At 47.0% G+C, this 18,180-nt stretch overlaps 2 protein-coding genes across 9 annotated transcripts in view; one reads left to right on the forward strand and one right to left on the reverse strand.

Annotated features, from left to right (window-relative positions):
* CEP83 (centrosomal protein 83) lies at positions 1 to 16,360 on the forward strand. Of its 3 annotated transcripts, XM_076070615.1 has the most exons (17): positions 3 to 240; positions 966 to 1,061; positions 1,539 to 1,814; positions 3,265 to 3,415; positions 3,658 to 3,750; positions 4,655 to 4,786; positions 5,735 to 5,986; positions 8,185 to 8,316; positions 9,394 to 9,508; positions 9,646 to 9,790; positions 10,122 to 10,271; positions 10,992 to 11,067; positions 11,985 to 12,142; positions 12,716 to 12,824; positions 13,633 to 13,733; positions 14,423 to 14,609; positions 14,970 to 16,360. In XM_076070615.1, exons 3-17 carry the CDS (start codon positions 1,606 to 1,608, stop codon positions 15,081 to 15,083), a joined length of 2,124 nt encoding a protein of 707 aa, XP_075926730.1. In that variant the 5' UTR covers positions 3 to 240; positions 966 to 1,061; positions 1,539 to 1,605; the 3' UTR covers positions 15,084 to 16,360. The 3 variants fall into 3 exon arrangements, with proteins under 3 accessions (XP_032819110.1, XP_075926730.1, XP_032819108.1); XM_032963219.2 differs by lacking the exon at positions 966 to 1,061 and having other exon boundaries at positions 1 to 240; positions 12,716 to 12,819; positions 13,631 to 13,733; XM_032963217.2 differs by lacking the exon at positions 966 to 1,061.
* Positions 13,996 to 18,180, reverse strand: part of LOC116947455 (uncharacterized) — a 17,812-nt gene continuing 13,627 nt past the window's right edge. For 5 of the 6 annotated variants that reach the window (XM_032963216.2, XM_032963215.2, XM_076070614.1 and 2 more), the window contains one exon: positions 16,219 to 17,967. In XM_032963216.2, coding sequence (XP_032819107.1) covers positions 17,899 to 17,967 — 69 coding nt within the window. In that variant the 3' untranslated portion in view covers positions 16,219 to 17,898. Of the gene's footprint in view, positions 14,604 to 16,218; positions 17,968 to 18,180 lie in introns of those variants that run through there. The other variant, XM_076070612.1, reaches the window with a different exon arrangement.

Consider the following 18,180-nt stretch of genomic DNA (forward strand, 5'->3'; position numbering starts at 1 on the left):
CGTGACGACATCGCGCTGTTGGAACCGAGGCACGGGTATCCTACGTCGTGACGTCACGCTACATTTTTCAACGGGTTTAAAACGTGCGTCGTGACGTCACGCCGGCGTCGCGTGCTCGGCGCGTCCGTCGTTACGGTGCCTCTCGCGGCCGCCTCCGCCACCGCCTCCAGCCTCCTCCGCCTCCAGCCTCCTCCCGAAGGCGCCACCGCTCCCGCCAAAAGCGGCAAACTCAACCCCCGGGTGAGCGCAACACTTCGACACTCACAAGCAGCGATCGATCGTCCGCCGCTCACGTTAGCGAAGTTGGGAGCCACGCACGATCAGAGCAAACAAGATCCCTCGACCTCGTTGACTCTTTCATTTCGTGAGGCGATTTGTTGGCGAGTTCGCGGCTTGTGGAGCGATTGAGCCGCCGCCACCACCACCACCGCGTCCGATTCGATTTTTTTCTCTATCACGATCGATTCGACTCCATCGATTATTTCGTTTAACCTCGCTTCCCCTTGGCGTTATCGATCTCGTTTTGGGGATTTTTTTAAACGTATCGTTCTGTTCTCTCTCTCTCTCTGGTTTGTGGAACTATCCTAAACGCTGGTAACATTTGCATTCATCTCGACTTAAGTGTAGATTCTGCGACCGGCACAATACGCGCGCGGAATCGATCCGCACCGACCACTCTGACTCTAGACGCGCGGCGGTTGGGTTTAAATGGGCGGAAGTTTGTGGTCGCATCATTGTTTATCATCGTTTATAATTGTTTATCATTGTTTATCATTGTTTATTTTTGTTTATCATTGTTTATTTTTGTTTATCATTGTTTATTTTTGTTTATCTTTGTTTATCATTGTTTATCTTTGTTTATCATTGTTTATCTTTGTTTATCATTGTTTATCTTTGTTTATTATTGTTTATCAACCAAATGGTGTGTTTTGTAAATATTGATCACAAGCTACGGTTGTCCATAGGTCACGCTCGTTGAGTTATTGCTTTAAAAGTAGCGAGGCGTCTGGATGAAGGCCTTCCCTCACGCCACCGACGTTTGACCATACTTCACCACGCTGGTAACTCGTATTAACTTTGTGCTGTTGCTTTGTACGTAATATTTGTAATAGAGGGTGTCCTTATCGTGCTTTCGTTTTAAACGTAAACGGATGAGGCTCACCCGAAACCACGATCTAATGTCAATTTTGTTTGGTTTATGTTTTCATTGATTGGCTGTGTCGGGTGGAGGAGGGTGTACCGACACACACATTTTACGAGAGCGATCTGCCAAAAATCACAATAAAAATTACGAGGCAATCCACTGCCGGATAAAGGCCTCCCCACGCCTTCGCCACCTGTTGCAATGCAACAATCCACGTAGTTCATTGGGTATGAGCTGGCTTCATCGCTCCATCTCCACGGTGTGTGAAGCTCGCCTTTTTGAGACTTGCCAACTAAAGTGCCTCCCGGCACGTTGAACGAAACGTCGGGACATCGGTGTCCGGACAACACGCGGCAAACCCCGTAATAAAACACGCATTGTTTCATCGTTTCAGTTTCAAGAGCGAAGGGGAAGAACAACCCCCCCCCCACCCTGGCCTGACGTCCGCTCCTCTCTCCGGCATGGAATCGTCGCTACCCACGGAGCTGCCTGGAGCCGGAGTCGACTTCGTGCCGCGTGTGACGCCGCTGATGCCGGCCGAGCTGCTGGGGCTCGGCGCCTCCTCACTGCTATGCCCCGAGACGGAGATGCAGAAGATGCTGATGGACGAGCGCATGCGCTGCGAGCACCACAAGACCAACTACCGGACGCTCAAGGAGGAGCACACGAGGTGAAGGGAGGAGGAGGAGGAGGCGGCTAATCGGCCTGGGCTTGTGTGGGGGCGTCGTCGTGAAGTCGCGATTCTCCGTTGGGTGGATTAGCCGAGCGGTGGTGGCTCACGGCTGTGCACGCCCGTAGTAATCCAGCAACCGTGGTAGGCAGAGAGGGTTGGTGGGTCGCACCAATGTTTCGATGTTGAACTGCTTTCTCGTTGTGCGTAGCCAACCATGCTAATCGGGGGAGAGGGGGCAGGAGGCACGGGGGCGGGAGACACGGGGGCGGGAGTCACAGGGACAGGAGACACGGGGACAGAAGACACGGGGACGGGAGACACGGGGACGGGAGTCACGGGGACAGGAGACACGGGGACAGGAGACACGGGGACAGGAGACACGGGGACGAGAGTCGCGGTAGACACGGGGGCGGGAGACACGGGGACGAGAGTCACGGGGACAGGAGACACGGGGACGAGAGTCGCGGGAGACACGAGGGCGGGAGACACGGGGATGTAAAACTCCGTGTGGGCGTTGAGGTGCCTTGCCAGGAGAAGGCGGATAAGGTAAATGTGGACTAATCACCATCTGTTTTATCTGTTTTGGATAGACCAATAAACCCCCTATACATAGAGGACCACAGAGCTTGAACAATTGTTGGCACCAGCTCATCGTTGCCTTTACAAGAGTGAGCGAATACTATGTGCGTTACAAGTTAAAGTAATGATTCCTATTATTATTATCTTGGTTGCGGATTAATTGTGCTTGCAAAAATAAATTAATGAAATATCCAACTTGTTATATTAGCAGCTGCTCACTTGTTGAGGGGGTCAGTGACTCAGTGCCCATATGACCACACACATCTTTCCAGGTAAACTGATTATTTTAAACAGCAATACAAATTGTATAGCCCAATATACACATGTTTTTCAATGTCTGTGTTTTTGTTTTTATTTTTATTTGGGATACCCCTTCATCCATTACCCTAAATAATATGCCATGTGACCAGTGGGAGTATAATATAAGCGTGTAACAATTCACTCCCTGCCCCCCCCCCCCGCCAGCTGCTTGATCAATGGTCACGATGCGGGGTTTCGATTTGACTCAAGAGTGAAGTCATTGTTTTTTTCTCATGGCGTATAAATGTAGCGTCCTGTTAATAGCCTCGAAATGCTGAAATCATCCGAAGATGCTGGATGGGGAAATCGTATAAACATAACCAGCACATACAGACAAAAATTCGAATTTGCAAAACATAAAATGAGTTGCGCAGCGGCACAGCTCCACTGTGTTTTTGTTATTTCTTTCTACGTTTTGGCCACGCTCAATTGAGCATGAAGATACCATGGCTTCATAAAGCCCCATTTAAATTAACCCTCTGCACGGGTGTGCATCCACGATGCATGCTGGGCGATATGCGTGATAACGAAGGGGTGCTGATGTCGATCTCTTCTTGTGCACGCACAGGCTCCAGGATGAGAGCCTGCGGACCCAGGCTGAGCTCAAGCGAGTTGTGACCGACAAGCAGAGCTTGCAGGAGCGCTTCCAACTCATGGTCACCGAGCTGCGCGGGGAGCTTTTGGACAAGACCCGGGAGATAGAGGAGCTGCGCAGCCAGGTTTTTACTTCCAACCACGACTACTGCTATCGCACTGGACTGACAACAAACGGTCGTAGCACCTTCTGCCCCAGCTGGTCGTGAGCGGTAGCAGTCCATTTCTCCAGAAAGCCCCTATCAGTCTTGACCTGGCATGGTCAGGTGTGACCAGGCCGGCCAGCTGCAACACGTACACATGTGTGATGCAAAGCATTCCCCACGCTACTTCCTCACCCCCCTCTATGTTGGTGTTGGTGTCATAGGTGCCGACCCCACAGAGGCTGGAGCTGCTAAAAGCTCAGATACAGCAGGAGCTGGAGTTGCCCATGAGAGAAAGACTGCGTCGGCAGGAGGAGGTGAGGTGCTGGGGTTAAGGGACCACGACATCACCTGGCATACAGGAGGTCGTGGATGCGATCCCGACCCTGAGTCTGTATATTTGGAGTTTGCATGTTCTCCCCGTGGTCGCGTGGATTTTTCTCCTGGTCTTCCGGTTTTTCCCTCCACATTTAGAATCGACGAGTGTTTAGAGTATTTGGCTTCTATAAATCTCCACGTGATAAGCCACTTCGTTGAGCTATAATTTGTGGCCAGGTCGCTTCTGAAATATAGTTATATCGCTGTGGGCCTTACCTGGTAAAATAAAACATGTTTTTTAGCATAGTTTACATGAGGTTGAGAGCTCAGTCCCTTGTTTATGTCTAATGCAGAGCACAGTGCTGGCAGCTGACTGTGACATGAAGACTCTTTGCCTTCGCTGTCACTATCAGGATATCGGTATTTCTCTTCTCTCCTGCACGAATAAGGTGTTCCCATGCTGGTGACAGTGTTTAATTGGAATAGGTATCCTCCTTTGATGTAATTAATTTACAATCCTTTTGGTCGTGGAACTTGTTGGAACATACTTTGCTGCTCTGCTTGGTGCAGGTTAAAGAAGAAAGTGCTCGGTCAGTTTGAGTTTAAATATCACTTGCAGTTCGCGTGCTAACAGTGTGCTGGTATTAAACGTAGGTGTCGGGATTTGGCGCAGTGCGCTTACCACTGTGCCACCACTTCACCCCTTTGATGTAATTGTATTAAATTAGGTATAGGAGGACAGAGGGAAGTGGAATCAATTGATAAGACGTGCAGTGGACACACCTACGGGCTATCTGCCCATGGATCGTGATGATGATGTAGGATGACACAGCTTTGCGATGGCGTAGCAATGCCCCGCGTGTCCCACGCGTGCCGTGGTTGTGTAATGTGAGATGTGCGCAGGAGGCCGAGCGCTACCGCGGCGAGTTTAACAAGCTGCGCTACGAGCAGACTGTGCTCAAGTCGGAGTTCGAGCACCAACGGGCAGAGCATGGCCGAGTGCTCGAGGAAATGCTGCTCAAACACCAAGCCCAGGTTTACACAGCCACCAACTGCACAACTAAATACCAAAAATTATATAAACATCACTCTCCATGTCATACCTTCCACTAACTTTGTAACTAACTGTTACCAATTATATAGCTACCACCTACAACTACATAGCTACTACTGACCACATTATTACCACCATCAGCTACATACTACATAACTACCTCTGCAAACAACCATCACCAACTACTACATAACTACCACCAAAAACATAACTACCACTACCAAATGCATAACTACCACCAAGCAATATTGTAAGTCATAGAACCACAACACGTCAGTGACTCTGCTGGAGATTAAAGTTGTACCCATCTATAATGCTGTGCCCATATATGACTACTGTTTAATTATGAGACATCACTTCATAGCATGGCTGTTGGAGATTATGGTTAGTGTTAAACCACAATACTGTAAAGTAATTTTATTCTGCTCACGGTGTTTATGGCAGTGGTATGAGATTGGGGTGCAAAAAGGGCAATTTTCATCAGGCCTGATACAAAAAACGCCCCACAATGGGCCTGTCTTTTGTCATTAATGAATATGGTGGCTCTGCGTGCTATTCTGGGCAGCCCTGATGATCATAATGATGATCATAATTCGTCTATACGGACAGGCCACTTTTGAAAACGATACTATCCTGGTCTCTTGAGTTCTCACATGGTCAAACAACAATCTTTAAACTTGATGATGATGATGATGATTGACAGAGTGGATGACCATACTGAAAATATACCCCCTTAGTTTAATAGTAAAACATGGTAATGCTCACGCCACCCATCATAAACACAAACCGCCATCTCTCTTGCGTATGTATGCTGAACTTATTTTGCACCGTACATAGCCAACCACGCTAATCAGAGGTCCGTGTCTTGTCGTGTGTGGGGTGGTGGCCGGGGGGGGGCGGTTTGGGTGGGGGGGTGGTGACGCCTGCAGCTTTCGGAGCTGGAGAAGGAGAAGGAGGCTCTGCAGTCGCGTCTGTCGGGCGGGGAGGCGGCAGCGGAGGCTCGTCGTGCCGAGGCGCTCTTGCGGGAGCGGGCACAGCTGTTGCAACGCGTGCGGGGGCTGCAGACGGAGCTGGAAGAGCTGCAGGCGCAGCGCGGCAACTCGGGCCTGCAGGCCGACAACGTGCAGCGCATGCAGTCGCGGCAGATTGCGGAGTCACAGGCCAACGTGCGCGCACTCGAGGTGACGTCTACGCACGCGCTCGCTCACCGCGATGCGTCGATTTTAGATGGAAATTGATGCTTACGGCCCAGATATGCTAAACAGATTATTTTTTTAAATGCTCACTTTACGGAGAATGTTATTACAGTGAGGGGAAAATAAGTATTTGATCCCTTGCTGATTTTGTACGTTTTCCCACTGACAAAGAAATGATCAGTCTATCATTTTAATGGTAGGTTTATTTGAACAGTGAGAGACAGAATAACAACAACAAAAATCCAGAAAAACGCATGTCAAAAATGTTCTCCATTGATTTGCATTTTAATGAGGGTAATACGTATTTGACCCCTCTGCAAAACATGACTTAGTACTTGGTGGCAAAACCCTTGTTGGCAATCACAGAGGTCAGACGTTTCTTGTAGTTGGCCACCAGGTTTGCACACATCTCAGGAGGGATTTTGCCCCACTCCTCTTTGCAGATCTTCTCCAAGTCATTAAGGTTTCGAGGCTGACATTTGGCAACTCGAACCTTCAGCTCCCTCCACAGATTTTCTATGGGATTAAGGTCTGGAGACTGGCTAGGCCACTCCAGGACCTTAATGTGCTTCTTCTTGAGCCACTCCTTTGTTGCCTTGGCCGTGTGTTTTGGGTCATTGTCATGCTGAATACCCATCCACGACCCATTTTCAATGCCCTGGCTGAGGGAAGTAGGTTCTCACCCAAGATTTGACGGTACATGGCCTCGTCCATCGTCCTTTTGATGCGGTGAAGTTGTCCTGTCCCCTTAGCAGAAAAAACACCCCCAAAGCATAATGATTCCACCTCCATGTTTGACGGTGGGGATGGTGTTCTTGGGGTCATAGGCAGCATTCCTCCTCCTCCAAACACGGCGAGTTGAGTTGATGCCAAAGAGCTCCATTTTGGTCTCATCTGACCACAACACTTTCACCCAGTTGTCCTCTGAATCATTCAGATGTTCATTGGCAAACTTCAGACGGGCATGGATATGTGCTTTCTTGAGCAGGGGGACCTTGCGGGCACTGCAGGATTTCAGTCCTTCACGGCGTAGTGTGTTACCAATTGTTTTCTTGGTGACTATGGTCCCAGCTGCCTTGAGATCAACGACAAGATCCTCTCGTGTAGTTCTGGGCTGATTCCTCACCGTTCTCATGATCATTGCAACTCCATGAGGTGAGATCTTGCATGGAGCCCCAGGTCGAGGGAGATTGACAGTTCTTTTGTGTTTCTTCCATTTGTGAATAATCGCACCAACTGTTGTCACCTTCTCACCAAGCTGCTTGGCAATGGTCTTTGTAGCCCATTCCAGCCTTGTGTAGGTCTACAATCTTGTCCCTGACATCCTTGGAGAGCTCTTTGGTCTTGTCCATGGTGGAGAGTTTGGAATATGATTGATTGATTGCTTCTGTGGACTGGTGCCTTTTATACAGGTAACAAGCTGAGATTAGGAGCACTCCCTTTAAGAGTGTGCTCCTAATCTCAGCTCGTTACCTGTATAAAAGACTCCTGGGAGCCAGAAATCTTTCTGATTGAGAGGGAATCAAATACTTATTTCCCTCATTAAAATGCAAATCAATTTATAACATTTTTGACATGTATTTTTTGGGGATTTTTTCGTTGTTATTCTGTCTCTCACTGTTCAGATAAACCTACCATTAAAATTATAGACTGATCATTTCTTTGTCAGTGGGCAAACGTACAAAATCAGCAGGGGATCAAATACTTTTTTCCCTCACTGTATATTAATCTGTTTATTTGTTTAGCTTTATACCAATTGAAATGTGTCGTAACGACTGAAATTTAAATCCTACTGCGTGTCCCATATTTATTTTGCACAAATGTCAACCATTTTAGCTTATTTCGTCAAAAGGTGTACTGTTTTAGTCAAACTTCTCAAGCAGCACCCTCATGAAAAAAAGATTGGCCCTCAGTATGTATGTGTCTATGTTGAACTTCTTTTGCAGACCATACGTAGCCAACCGTGCTAATGAGAGGTGCAGGGGGAGGACGACAATCTAAACACAAAAAGCAGCTCTAAAGAAATGAATAAAGCATTCCTCCGTTCATCATTCCTGGGGAAAACAAAGGACTTAACAACGCGACTGGTTTTTGGTGTTGTTATTCCCTGCTGTAAAACAATTTCACGCCTCTACTTGACCCCACCGCGCCCGTGCGTGCGTGTGTCATGTGCCCCTGCGCAGGCTGAGGGGCAGTCTCTCAAGCTTCAGGTGGAGCGGCTGGAGGAGGAGCTGCGCCTCTCCCAGGAGCAGTGCCTGCAGCTGTCGAAGAAACAGAACCGTGCCGAGCGGGAGGTCTCCTCCCTTAACAGCAAGGTGCCTCAACCCTTCCGCAGAGTGCCGGCACTATTTTCTCCATATATATAAAAGCCAAAGTTGTGAATATGTGTGTCTGTTCAACATGTTTAGTGTACTTCCCGACATGCAACAAACTTGAAATTTGCCATGTGGGTACTTTCCAGACTGTACATCATGCAAAAATTATAAAAATAGACGGCAAGTGAGCTGTGACGTCAAATATGTCATGTGACCCGCGCATGTGGAAGCGTAACGCATTGTAGTGTAGTGGTTAGCGCGCCGCGCTACGAACCCAGTGACCCGAGTTCGATTCCCGCTCACAGCCGCCACCGGTGACGATTATTTGAACCGGTCCTGGGCCTCCCCTAGGTTGACTCAGCCTCAAACGAGTAACTGGTGTGGTGTGTGAACATCGCCACTGGGGAGACAAAGGCGGCCATCCGTGGTGAATCCAAGTCCCGGGCAAAGCCGGGTAGTACCGCTAGTAGATTATAAATGGTACCTTTTTTTGCCACTATCAAAGTATTAAAAATAAGAATAGGTTTTACCCTTTATGGCAATAAAACAGTTGTTAAGATGTTCAAACACCAAATAGAAACCTTTTTCAAGGAATCAAGTTCGCATTAACTACACGTACTTGTGGTGAACATGCAAACAAACATGCTCCGATAATATATGGCATTGTCTTTGAAACTGATTGGTCTACACCAGAGACGGCCTTCTTTAGGGCCTAGTCTCACTACCAGTGTCAGAGCACTGAACGACAAAGGCAAACAGTACAATGACAATTTTAAAAAATGCCCCATTTTGTAGCTGCTCACCCCGAGCTATAAATGCCCTGTCTTGTGTGGGTTGTTGTATATGCTGTCATGTTTGTACAGTTTTGTTCGCTCACAGCTTAAATAATAACAACGCAATTGGTGTATTACCGGCACAGTTTGTAAATAATTGATTCTCATGCACTATCCAACGCATGTTTCCTGCCTGAAGCGTAAAATTCCGTTGTAATCGGCCGAATCGATGCGTCATCGGTGCCCAGCAGACGATTGGGATGAACTAATCCGAGTGCCGCTACTCGTGTCGTCGCTTGTGCAGCTGGAAGAGATGAAGCACGCGCACAAGTTGGAGATGACGAACCTGCGAGTGGATGCCGGGCGCGCGCGTGCCGAGCTGGAGCGGGAGCGCGACGGCGCTCGGGGGCAGCTGGACCGTACGCGCCACGCTCCTGCCAACGTCTCCCCTCCCCCCTACCCCGCCCTCCCCCTACCCCTACAGGTTTCCGCTGTGCTCCGTGTGAGGTCTCCCGACGCTTGCGTGATGTCCCGTTGCCCTCGTGCGCGTGTGTAGTTGCCCAGGGTGACTTGGAGGCGGCGCGAGAGGGCCTTGAGCGGCAGGCTGCGGCACTGGCCGAGAAGGAGCAGGAGATGATGCGGCGGGTACAGGCGGCGCGCAGCGAGGGATTCCAGAAACTCTCTGTGGCGCAGGAGCAAGTGTACGGACGAAGCAGTTATAAATTCCTATCCCTAATACGCAATTTTTGGTTCTTGTGCACGTGCTTATTTAATTTCCTTCAACGATGTAGGTGGTAAGACAGCTTTTGAGGTTTCTCGTTACAACATGCCTCACAATCGATATATCGTAAGTTCAAGTTTGTAATTCACACGGCCATTCATCACTCCCAAGATTTAACAAACAGTGTAACACCACTATGGGTAGTCAACAGTGCTTCAATGGATCAACTGGCCCTGCCATAGGATAATGACTTATCGGCTGAGCATTGATCGGTCTTCACGAGTGTTTGTCGCTTTTGGCTGCTGCTGCAGGGTGGAGACGGAGGCTCAGGTGGCGGAGCTGGAGCGCGTGGCGGTGGAGCGCGAAGCATCGTGGCAGTCGGAGCGCGAGCTCCTGGAGGAGACGGCGCGGGTGGCGCGCACCGCCGAGGAGGGGTTGCGACGGGATAGCGCAGCGCTCAAGTAAGCTGCACCGCGTGCAGGTGACTGGGCTGCTCCGACTTCGGAGAGCTGAGCCCCGGCACCACCGAGATCCTGGCTTTGAATCCACGTCTTTTAAAAAATCTAAATTGAAAACTAATTTCGTTTGAAACTTCTTTTTGCGTTTAGTTTGTCCCCCCTCCTCCCCCGCACCTTAGTGGGCTTTACCTGGTAAGATAGTAATTAGTTTTATGTTAGATATTTTTAAGTGATTTGTTTACCTTTCCTATACTTAGCACTCCTACTGGACATCTGTAGAAAAATAACTTTATAGCTCATCGTATTCCTCCAGTTTAGATAAATATTCTGATTCTATTCTGGCTATGTACGGTGTGAAAGAAGTTCAACATACATACGATTCAGTCACATGCATTTAAACTACGGTCTCAAGTATACATAGTTGATTCTTTGAGACTATTCAACAATGGATCTTTTGTTTGTATTTTGTTATGTTCTTAACATGGCTGTATTCCAGCTGAGAAATACAAATATCAGTTTCACTTTCATGTAACGGATATTACCGTCTTTGATTAAAATTTGGCGCGCGTGGCGGTCACCCATTCGAGCACTATCCAGGCTCAACCCCGCTTAGCTTCCCAGGTATGACGAGAGCGGGTGCATGGCAGATTATTTGGCCATAGGCAAGAGACGACAGCTGTGTTGCAAAACCGGGGATGACTCTGCAATGATATGATTACACAGGGCGAAGGTGCAACAGCTGACGGCGAAGCTGGAGGCTACGCAAAAGGAACAGCAGCAAACTGCAGATCTACAGCAGGTCAGTATACAACATCTAATTCACAGTTAGAAGAGATAATACAAAATATTTTCCAAATGCTGGATGAAGGCCTCCTTACCCCTTGTCATTCATGGGAGTTTATTTTACCATACTTCATCACACTGGTGGCAGAGCGGGGACCCAGGGCCATCGGCTTTGGCTGGGAATTGAACTCCCGTTGCCGGGTTCATAGTGTTGTGTGCTAATGACCTCTGAACCACAGCTCCCCAATGAGAAGATATTATGTATTGTGCATATAATATAACTGATGTATTTTTGTGTATATGTACAGCTCAGGTTTATGGACATGTGCACCATCTGTACAGAAACATGTTCCGTGTTTCAAACCGAGTATACAGTCAAACATAATAGTCTAACTTAAGTGTTATCAGTCCTTTGACATTGACTGTCCAATAAAAAAATCCAGAACAATAGTTAATATCTGTATGGATTTTTACATTCTGAATTTAAATACAAGACTTCTTTTAACAAAGTAGACTTTACATGTTATCAGATGGGCCTTTTCTGCCTGGTAGATTGCATATTTGATGCATCATTTCACTACCAGATGGAAATGTCCCACCTGCATGTAAATATTACTGTGTTTATTCATGATTGCAGTACTCTGTGCACATTAATGTCTCCTTAAATATAACATAAGTGACGAGTGATATCTGAACATTCTGGGCCTCGGATTGACCCAGCCTTAAATGACGAGTACCTGGGTGAGGTGTGTAAACATCAGCACCGGGGAGACAGGTGGTGCTGGCCACACCACCCCCTCGTGTGCTGTGCCTGCCTTCGTAGGTGCTCGCTAACAGCACCCGACCCAACACTCTGTGTGGTTGTATGTGGGCTGTCTTTTGGGTATGTTTGGGTGTTCGCGTGTGTAAATTGTCTTTGTTGTGTATCTCTAGGAAGTGGAGGGTCTGCGTACGCGCGTCTCTCAGCTCGCCGTGTGCGAGCGCGAGCTGCAGGCGAGCGGCGCCCGTCTGCGCGAGGTGGCCGAGCGGCACCGTGAGGATGCTCGGCGGGCCCAGGACGAGGCGGAGAGGGTGCAGGGTCAGGCGCAAAGGTAATGGATGGGGGAGACGGATCAGAGGTGGCGCTAATGAATTGCAGACGCCGAGGACAGGCACATGAAACCGCTGATCCTTCGTGTGGCGGTACATTTGATGTTTTATTACTTTATTATAAAATTGTGATTCTCACTTCGAAGACGTTTTTCAAGTGGGAAATTTTGGCGTTGAAGCATAACTCAGCTTTTAACATGGGAGCGAGTCAATGGGAAAAGCCCCTGATCATTTAACATTTCACTTGAGCAATTTTTGCAGGACCTTTCTCGTTAAGCCCGACACCTGTATTGAATCTGCTTGTGTGCAGGTGCTGAGTATATGGATGGCGAGATGGGGTAATGGCCTGGGCATGCCTGCAAAAGTGGATTAATCGTAGCTGATGACCAAATTCTTCATGATCTCTTCTAATTATGTGCCCAATATATCCCCCCCTCATTAATATGCCATGTGGGTTGCCTACTCGCTGATAAGCGAAGAAACCCATTACTCCACTCATCTGAAGGAGATTGTCAGTGCTTGTTGACCATTTTTGATCCAGCTGTGGTTTAACCAAGTGCGTGGATGAATGCCAGGTCCTTGGAAGAGGAGCGGCTGGATTGGCTCCAGGAGAAACACAAGCTCGATGCCAAGCTGTGTCGTGCAAAGGAGAAGCTGAATCGTCTTGTATTGGCACACAAGAAGGTGCCAATCCCACACATGCGCACATTCACTTGCATGCTTGTTTTTTTTAATAGAACAAATGTGGAAGACTAATATAATATGTATATTTTTTAAAGGTGTGGAAAGTTATATCGCCAAATTCCATGTCAGGCCCAGCTTCTATTCCTCTTTTTTTAGCTCTACCCAGTTCAAATGCAATTTGTATCACACTTTGTTAGCACGTGGAAAATGTCTTGTCTTTGGAAGGAATCCTGCACATCTAACAGGATGAATTAAACATGAGATAATTCAGGCCTTAACAGAAAAATCTTGACCCCAATCTGCTCTTAGCCACACAAGCTGGTGGAAATTGGATTTCAGAAAACATGTCACAAGCAGTGCATTGTGATTTTGCAATTAATGCTAAGACTAAAAGAACGTAATTGGTAAAACATTGAAGCAGTTTCTTAGTCGGAATGTCAGAATCAGTCCCAAGAGCCAGTGGGTTGCAGCTAAAGACTGAACCCAAAACAGCTCTTCTCATAGCTAGTCCTAGGCTGTCTCGACTTGTCATTAGTTTATACTTTGTGTAGGAGGAAAAAAAAATACCTTTAAATTGGCCCAGTGATGTCACTTGTGACTTAACACACTTAAGACAACTGCGCTACTTATTTACACTGGCACTCCATTGAAGGACTAGATCTCAAATGGTCTTTATAATAGCTTACAACCCTTTGCCAATCTACTGCTAGATGAAACCTCCCCCACACCCTGTTGGTGATGGGAGTTCTTTTGTTTACATTTTTCACCACGCTTAGTGTGAATTGATGCTTATGTTGCTGTGCTTTAGAAAAAGCAGCTGGCCGAGAAGCAGCAGAACGTGATGGTGGACGAACTGCGGCTTCTGGAGGCGACAAAGGAGCAGCTGGAGACAGAGAGGAATGCCATCAAGTGAGGACTTTTTTTATACCGAATAGTTTGAAATGGAATTTAGACATGACGCACATCACCTATCAAGTTTAATGTTCAGCACTTGTCAATCAAATGCAGAATGAAGTCGGTCATGGTGGGGGGGTGGGGGGGGGCAGGGTTTGACCATTCTTCACCATACTGGTTGATGCCGTTTGTGAAGAGCAGGCCATTACCAGTTCAGATATCACCTTCCATTGATAGAGTGAACGTAAACAAAATAAACACTTTGTATTTCAATAACTATTTTGCACCAGTGAGCTGTGTTTATTAATGTTTGCATGTAGCTGCAATAGTGGTGATAGTTGACCTGTCAAGGCAATACATATTAACCAAGGGTGAAGTAGTCAATGGACACAGAAAACACGTGTATGGAAATCCCAATACAAAACCAGTGCAAAACACAAAGCAGTGGAAACATAAATAACTGCAGATATTAGGATGCTACAGTGCGTATATACAAATTTTCAAACTCATGAAAGTGGCAATTCCTTTTACGTGAAATTATAAGTCGCTACATTTTGCTAGCCAAGCCCTTGTAAAGGCACCAATAACAATGGAATGTCAGCAACTGAAGGTTGCCTCAATAGCAGCCCATGCAGATTGCAGGTTTATTGGTAGCTCTTGTACACAGCTCGTGCGCCAGCAGCCGACTGTGGCTGTCCCTGCAGGTCAGGAGTCCCCTTCGATGAGCACCGCCGGCTCCGTCGTAAGTTCAGGGAGCTACAGCGTCGGCACGAAGAGTTCCGGAGAATCCTGGTGCCCAGCGCCTCCCTCCCCCTGCCTGGGACATCAATGGTTGGTGCTGGAGTTGGGCTCTCCTGGCTGCCTTCCCACAGCACCTTCATCGACCTGCAGGTACACAAACCCAAACACTCTCTCCCCCCCCCCCCCCCCCCACAGCATCTCACTCTTGCCTCTCCCTATTCCACTCTCCTACTGCTCATCACCTTCCTTCTCCCCACCCCTATGCATCTCACTTTTCCATCTCTCTGCCTCACATTTGCATGGAATACACATTCGGGGGTGGGGGGCATGACATCAGCATCCACTTACCAACACTGGGATGTGTATGACATCAAGTGCCCTCAACTTGGGGTCCTGCCAGGCAGCAAGCTTTCATTCCCACATCTTTTTTTCAAATACAGCACGGTATGATATGAAGCACTGTGGCACCATGCGATATATGTGAATGACAGCTTTTCATGTTGTGAGCAGGAGGATCAGCACCAGAGGGAGTTGGTGCTGCTCAAACGGAGAGTGGAGGACATGGAGCAGACCCAGCGTCTGCAGCTCGAGGAGTTGGTGTCAGCAGCTGGGCCCCACTCGTAATGTCCTCTCTGTCACCAAGCCATGCAGCCTTTGGCATAGCCTCACTGTAGACCCTCTTGGCCACTGGCAGAACCGGCCATGCAGCTGTGACCTTGGCTGCAGCAGCAGTGCCTTGTGTGGGGGAGGAACGTTTTGTAGATATTTAAAAGCCGCATCAGTAACAATGGCAGTGTAGGCTGTGGCAAATGGGATGTGTGTCTGTGAAACTATTTTCATGTCCGAATCAGTGTGATAAAATGTATTGGTGGGATTTTTTTTCAAGAGCATGGGCATGTGATAGTCCAGCATGCTGCACTTGCCATACCAAGGTACTTTATTTCACCGGGTCAAAGTAGTGTTGGAACTTTGGGTACATGTGATACAACATTTCTTCCAATAAAAATGGGTATGCTATAGGAAGCCCATGGGCAGACCATTTTTGGTGAGGTAACATATGGGGAGCACCCCGTGTCTCTCAAGTCATCACACCTTGGGATGCATACCCCCAGAGGGGCCTGTGTCTACAATAACAACCATAGAATGCACTGGGGGGATCGCCAAGATCCTGGAACTCAAGCAGGGTTGAGCCCCCCAATTAGTGCTTGGGATGCAAGACCCACCTGGGCAAAACGTTTGGGCTGTGACATGGCCAGGAGATGATGGTACTGAAGTGAATTCTTGAATCCATCTATGCTTGGCTTGTTAGTGTTATCTCCTGGTTATGGGTGGTGGGTTTTACCGCAGGTACTCCCTCTTTCTCCCTACGAGGCCAACCGCTCAATAATGCAATTGGCTGAGCTGCCCTCATTTTCAAGACATTTCTAAAGACAGACTTCCCTAGATAAATACATTTGTTAAACCTTTGTAGGCTTCACTTGTCTGGCTTGAGACTTGTACCTGGATAGGAAATTCAAGATAAGCACCGCAAAAACCGTTCCAGCAAGGCTGAGGTATGTTCAATTTCAAGGCCCGATTGTCAAGTTATTTGTTTTGAAGCAGATATTAACTTTACAACTGGCTGTGTTGGTGAATTTGTTGGAAATCGTGATCTAGTTAATATTTTTCGTCAAGTCTTTTGTAAGTCTAAAGCACAAATTGTGGCAGAGGCCACAATGGAACCTTTTACAAAAGGAACAGTACACTTACAAAAGCCACAAACATTTTTTGAAACACTTTATTTTGTAAATTAAATCTTAAGATGTTCTACAATTCATAACGTCAATTAAGTGTGTGGCATACAAATGCTACGTTTTTATTATACATGTGTACATACAATAAAGAATTTTATATTATTTGAAGACATGTCTCAAACGTTTATGTATTTAGTCTTATTATTTAAAATATACCGTTCCAAAAAGCGAGTTCTTGCCATTTTTTACACAACACAATTTGAGTGAGCCCACTTATGCACTAGCAGACCAATGAAAGTTGTCAGCCAAATATATATTTTTAAAAGTTATAACCAGATACAAGATGCTTTTATTGTTTGTAGGGATATTGGAAGGGAAAAATCACTCGAGCAGTGTGAATATGCATAAGCAGGATAATCTGGCCTGCAGCAAAATCAGTAAATTAGCCTTTGGCTCACCAATTTGATCAAGACATTTAACAAATCATTGGTAGCTCATCAGAAGAAGATTAACTATGAAAAATTAAGCAACCCACTACAAGTCATGTAATGATGCATTGATTAAATTATATTCTTAGGACATTCACTCGTTTATATAATAATTGATGGAAGATTCGTGCAAATTACATTCTGTTACACGTCACTGCATAAACGAGACAGGAAACGAAAGACATGCTCAAAAAGGTAGGCAATCCGTGACATTGCTGGGGGGGGGGGGGGGGGGGGCTACTTGTGATCAATTAAATTTAATACAAGGCTCATGTTCACGGCTGAGTATAGCATTTGGGTATACGAGCAAAAAGGTGAAAACCCGTGTGTGCTGGAAATGCCACAGTTCTTTAGTCTGGCTCTCTCCCCCCTTCCCATCCGAGGGGATGCAACTCGATTATGCAATTAGACAACCTAGTGAATGCACTTCTTGTTACTGCAGGAGAGGCTGATGATGGGTAGAAGTCAACAAACTTGATTACACAAGGATAGCTCTATTTTATACGGGATAATTCTAAGTATTCACGGTATTTACAATAAGAGATTTTTTTTACATATGGGGGGGGGCAAAACAATGTATATTTTTTGGTGGCACGGTGGTTAGCACACCGCACTATAAACTCGGCAACCGGAGTTAAATTCCCAGCTTTGGCTAACATCAGTGGCAAAGTGATACCGTGACCTGTGCTAAGGCCCCCCCCTCCCGCCCTTCAACCCCCACTCTTTATAGCGTGAAGTACAATAAATCAACCCCTCGAGTCGCCATTGCCCTTAGTTTCGGCATTTAACAATCCACCTGCACCACAAGTTTGGTTTCATCCTTGCATCTCGGTAGTGATCCTCAGACGTGTACCCTCATCCTGTTTGTTTTACTGCCTTCTGCAAACACGACACTCCTCCCCCTGTTAGTCCAGGGTGCAGAGCAACACTAGTTCCAGCTAAGCAAGCAAAACGTTGGTTGGAACGATTCAGATATATGGCAGAATTATTCGAGAACCCATTAATTTAAAGCGGTCATGACATAATTCACTGTTTTTGGCCACAAAAAAAAAATTGGAACCACTGAAGTTATGCCACCTGAGGCGGTACTCCGACTGGTGAGATATCGGGTCTGGGCTCATGGACTTCGTAAGGTGGGTGGGGTGTGTCATGCAATGGAGCCAGATGAGATGCGAGAGATACCTGGGGGGGCATCTCTCGGCTCTTCCTTGGGATGCATCACTGCCCCTTTCCTGGAGCCAGTCTCAAGCGTTTCTTTAGGATTGGCTTTCCATCTGCTGCGTCGGTCTAGTAAATGGACACCACCACAACAGGAACATTTCTTAAAACACGTTAAAGCAAAGATCATTCACACAGGCCACATTGATACGTACATAAACAATATATGCATGAATAAATGTTCATTAAAATGCAATCATTTGTAATTTAATAATAATTTCATTTTATAGAGCGCCATTCACGTTAACTGCATCCCATTTAAATTATGGCCTCACCATGCTC

The sequence above is a fragment of the Petromyzon marinus genome, chromosome 30 (genome assembly GCF_048934315.1).
Source record: "Petromyzon marinus isolate PM22_M1 ecotype Great Lakes invasive population chromosome 30, UKy_Petmar_22M1.pri1.0, whole genome shotgun sequence".
Lineage (NCBI taxonomy): Eukaryota > Metazoa > Chordata > Hyperoartia > Petromyzontiformes > Petromyzontidae > Petromyzon > Petromyzon marinus.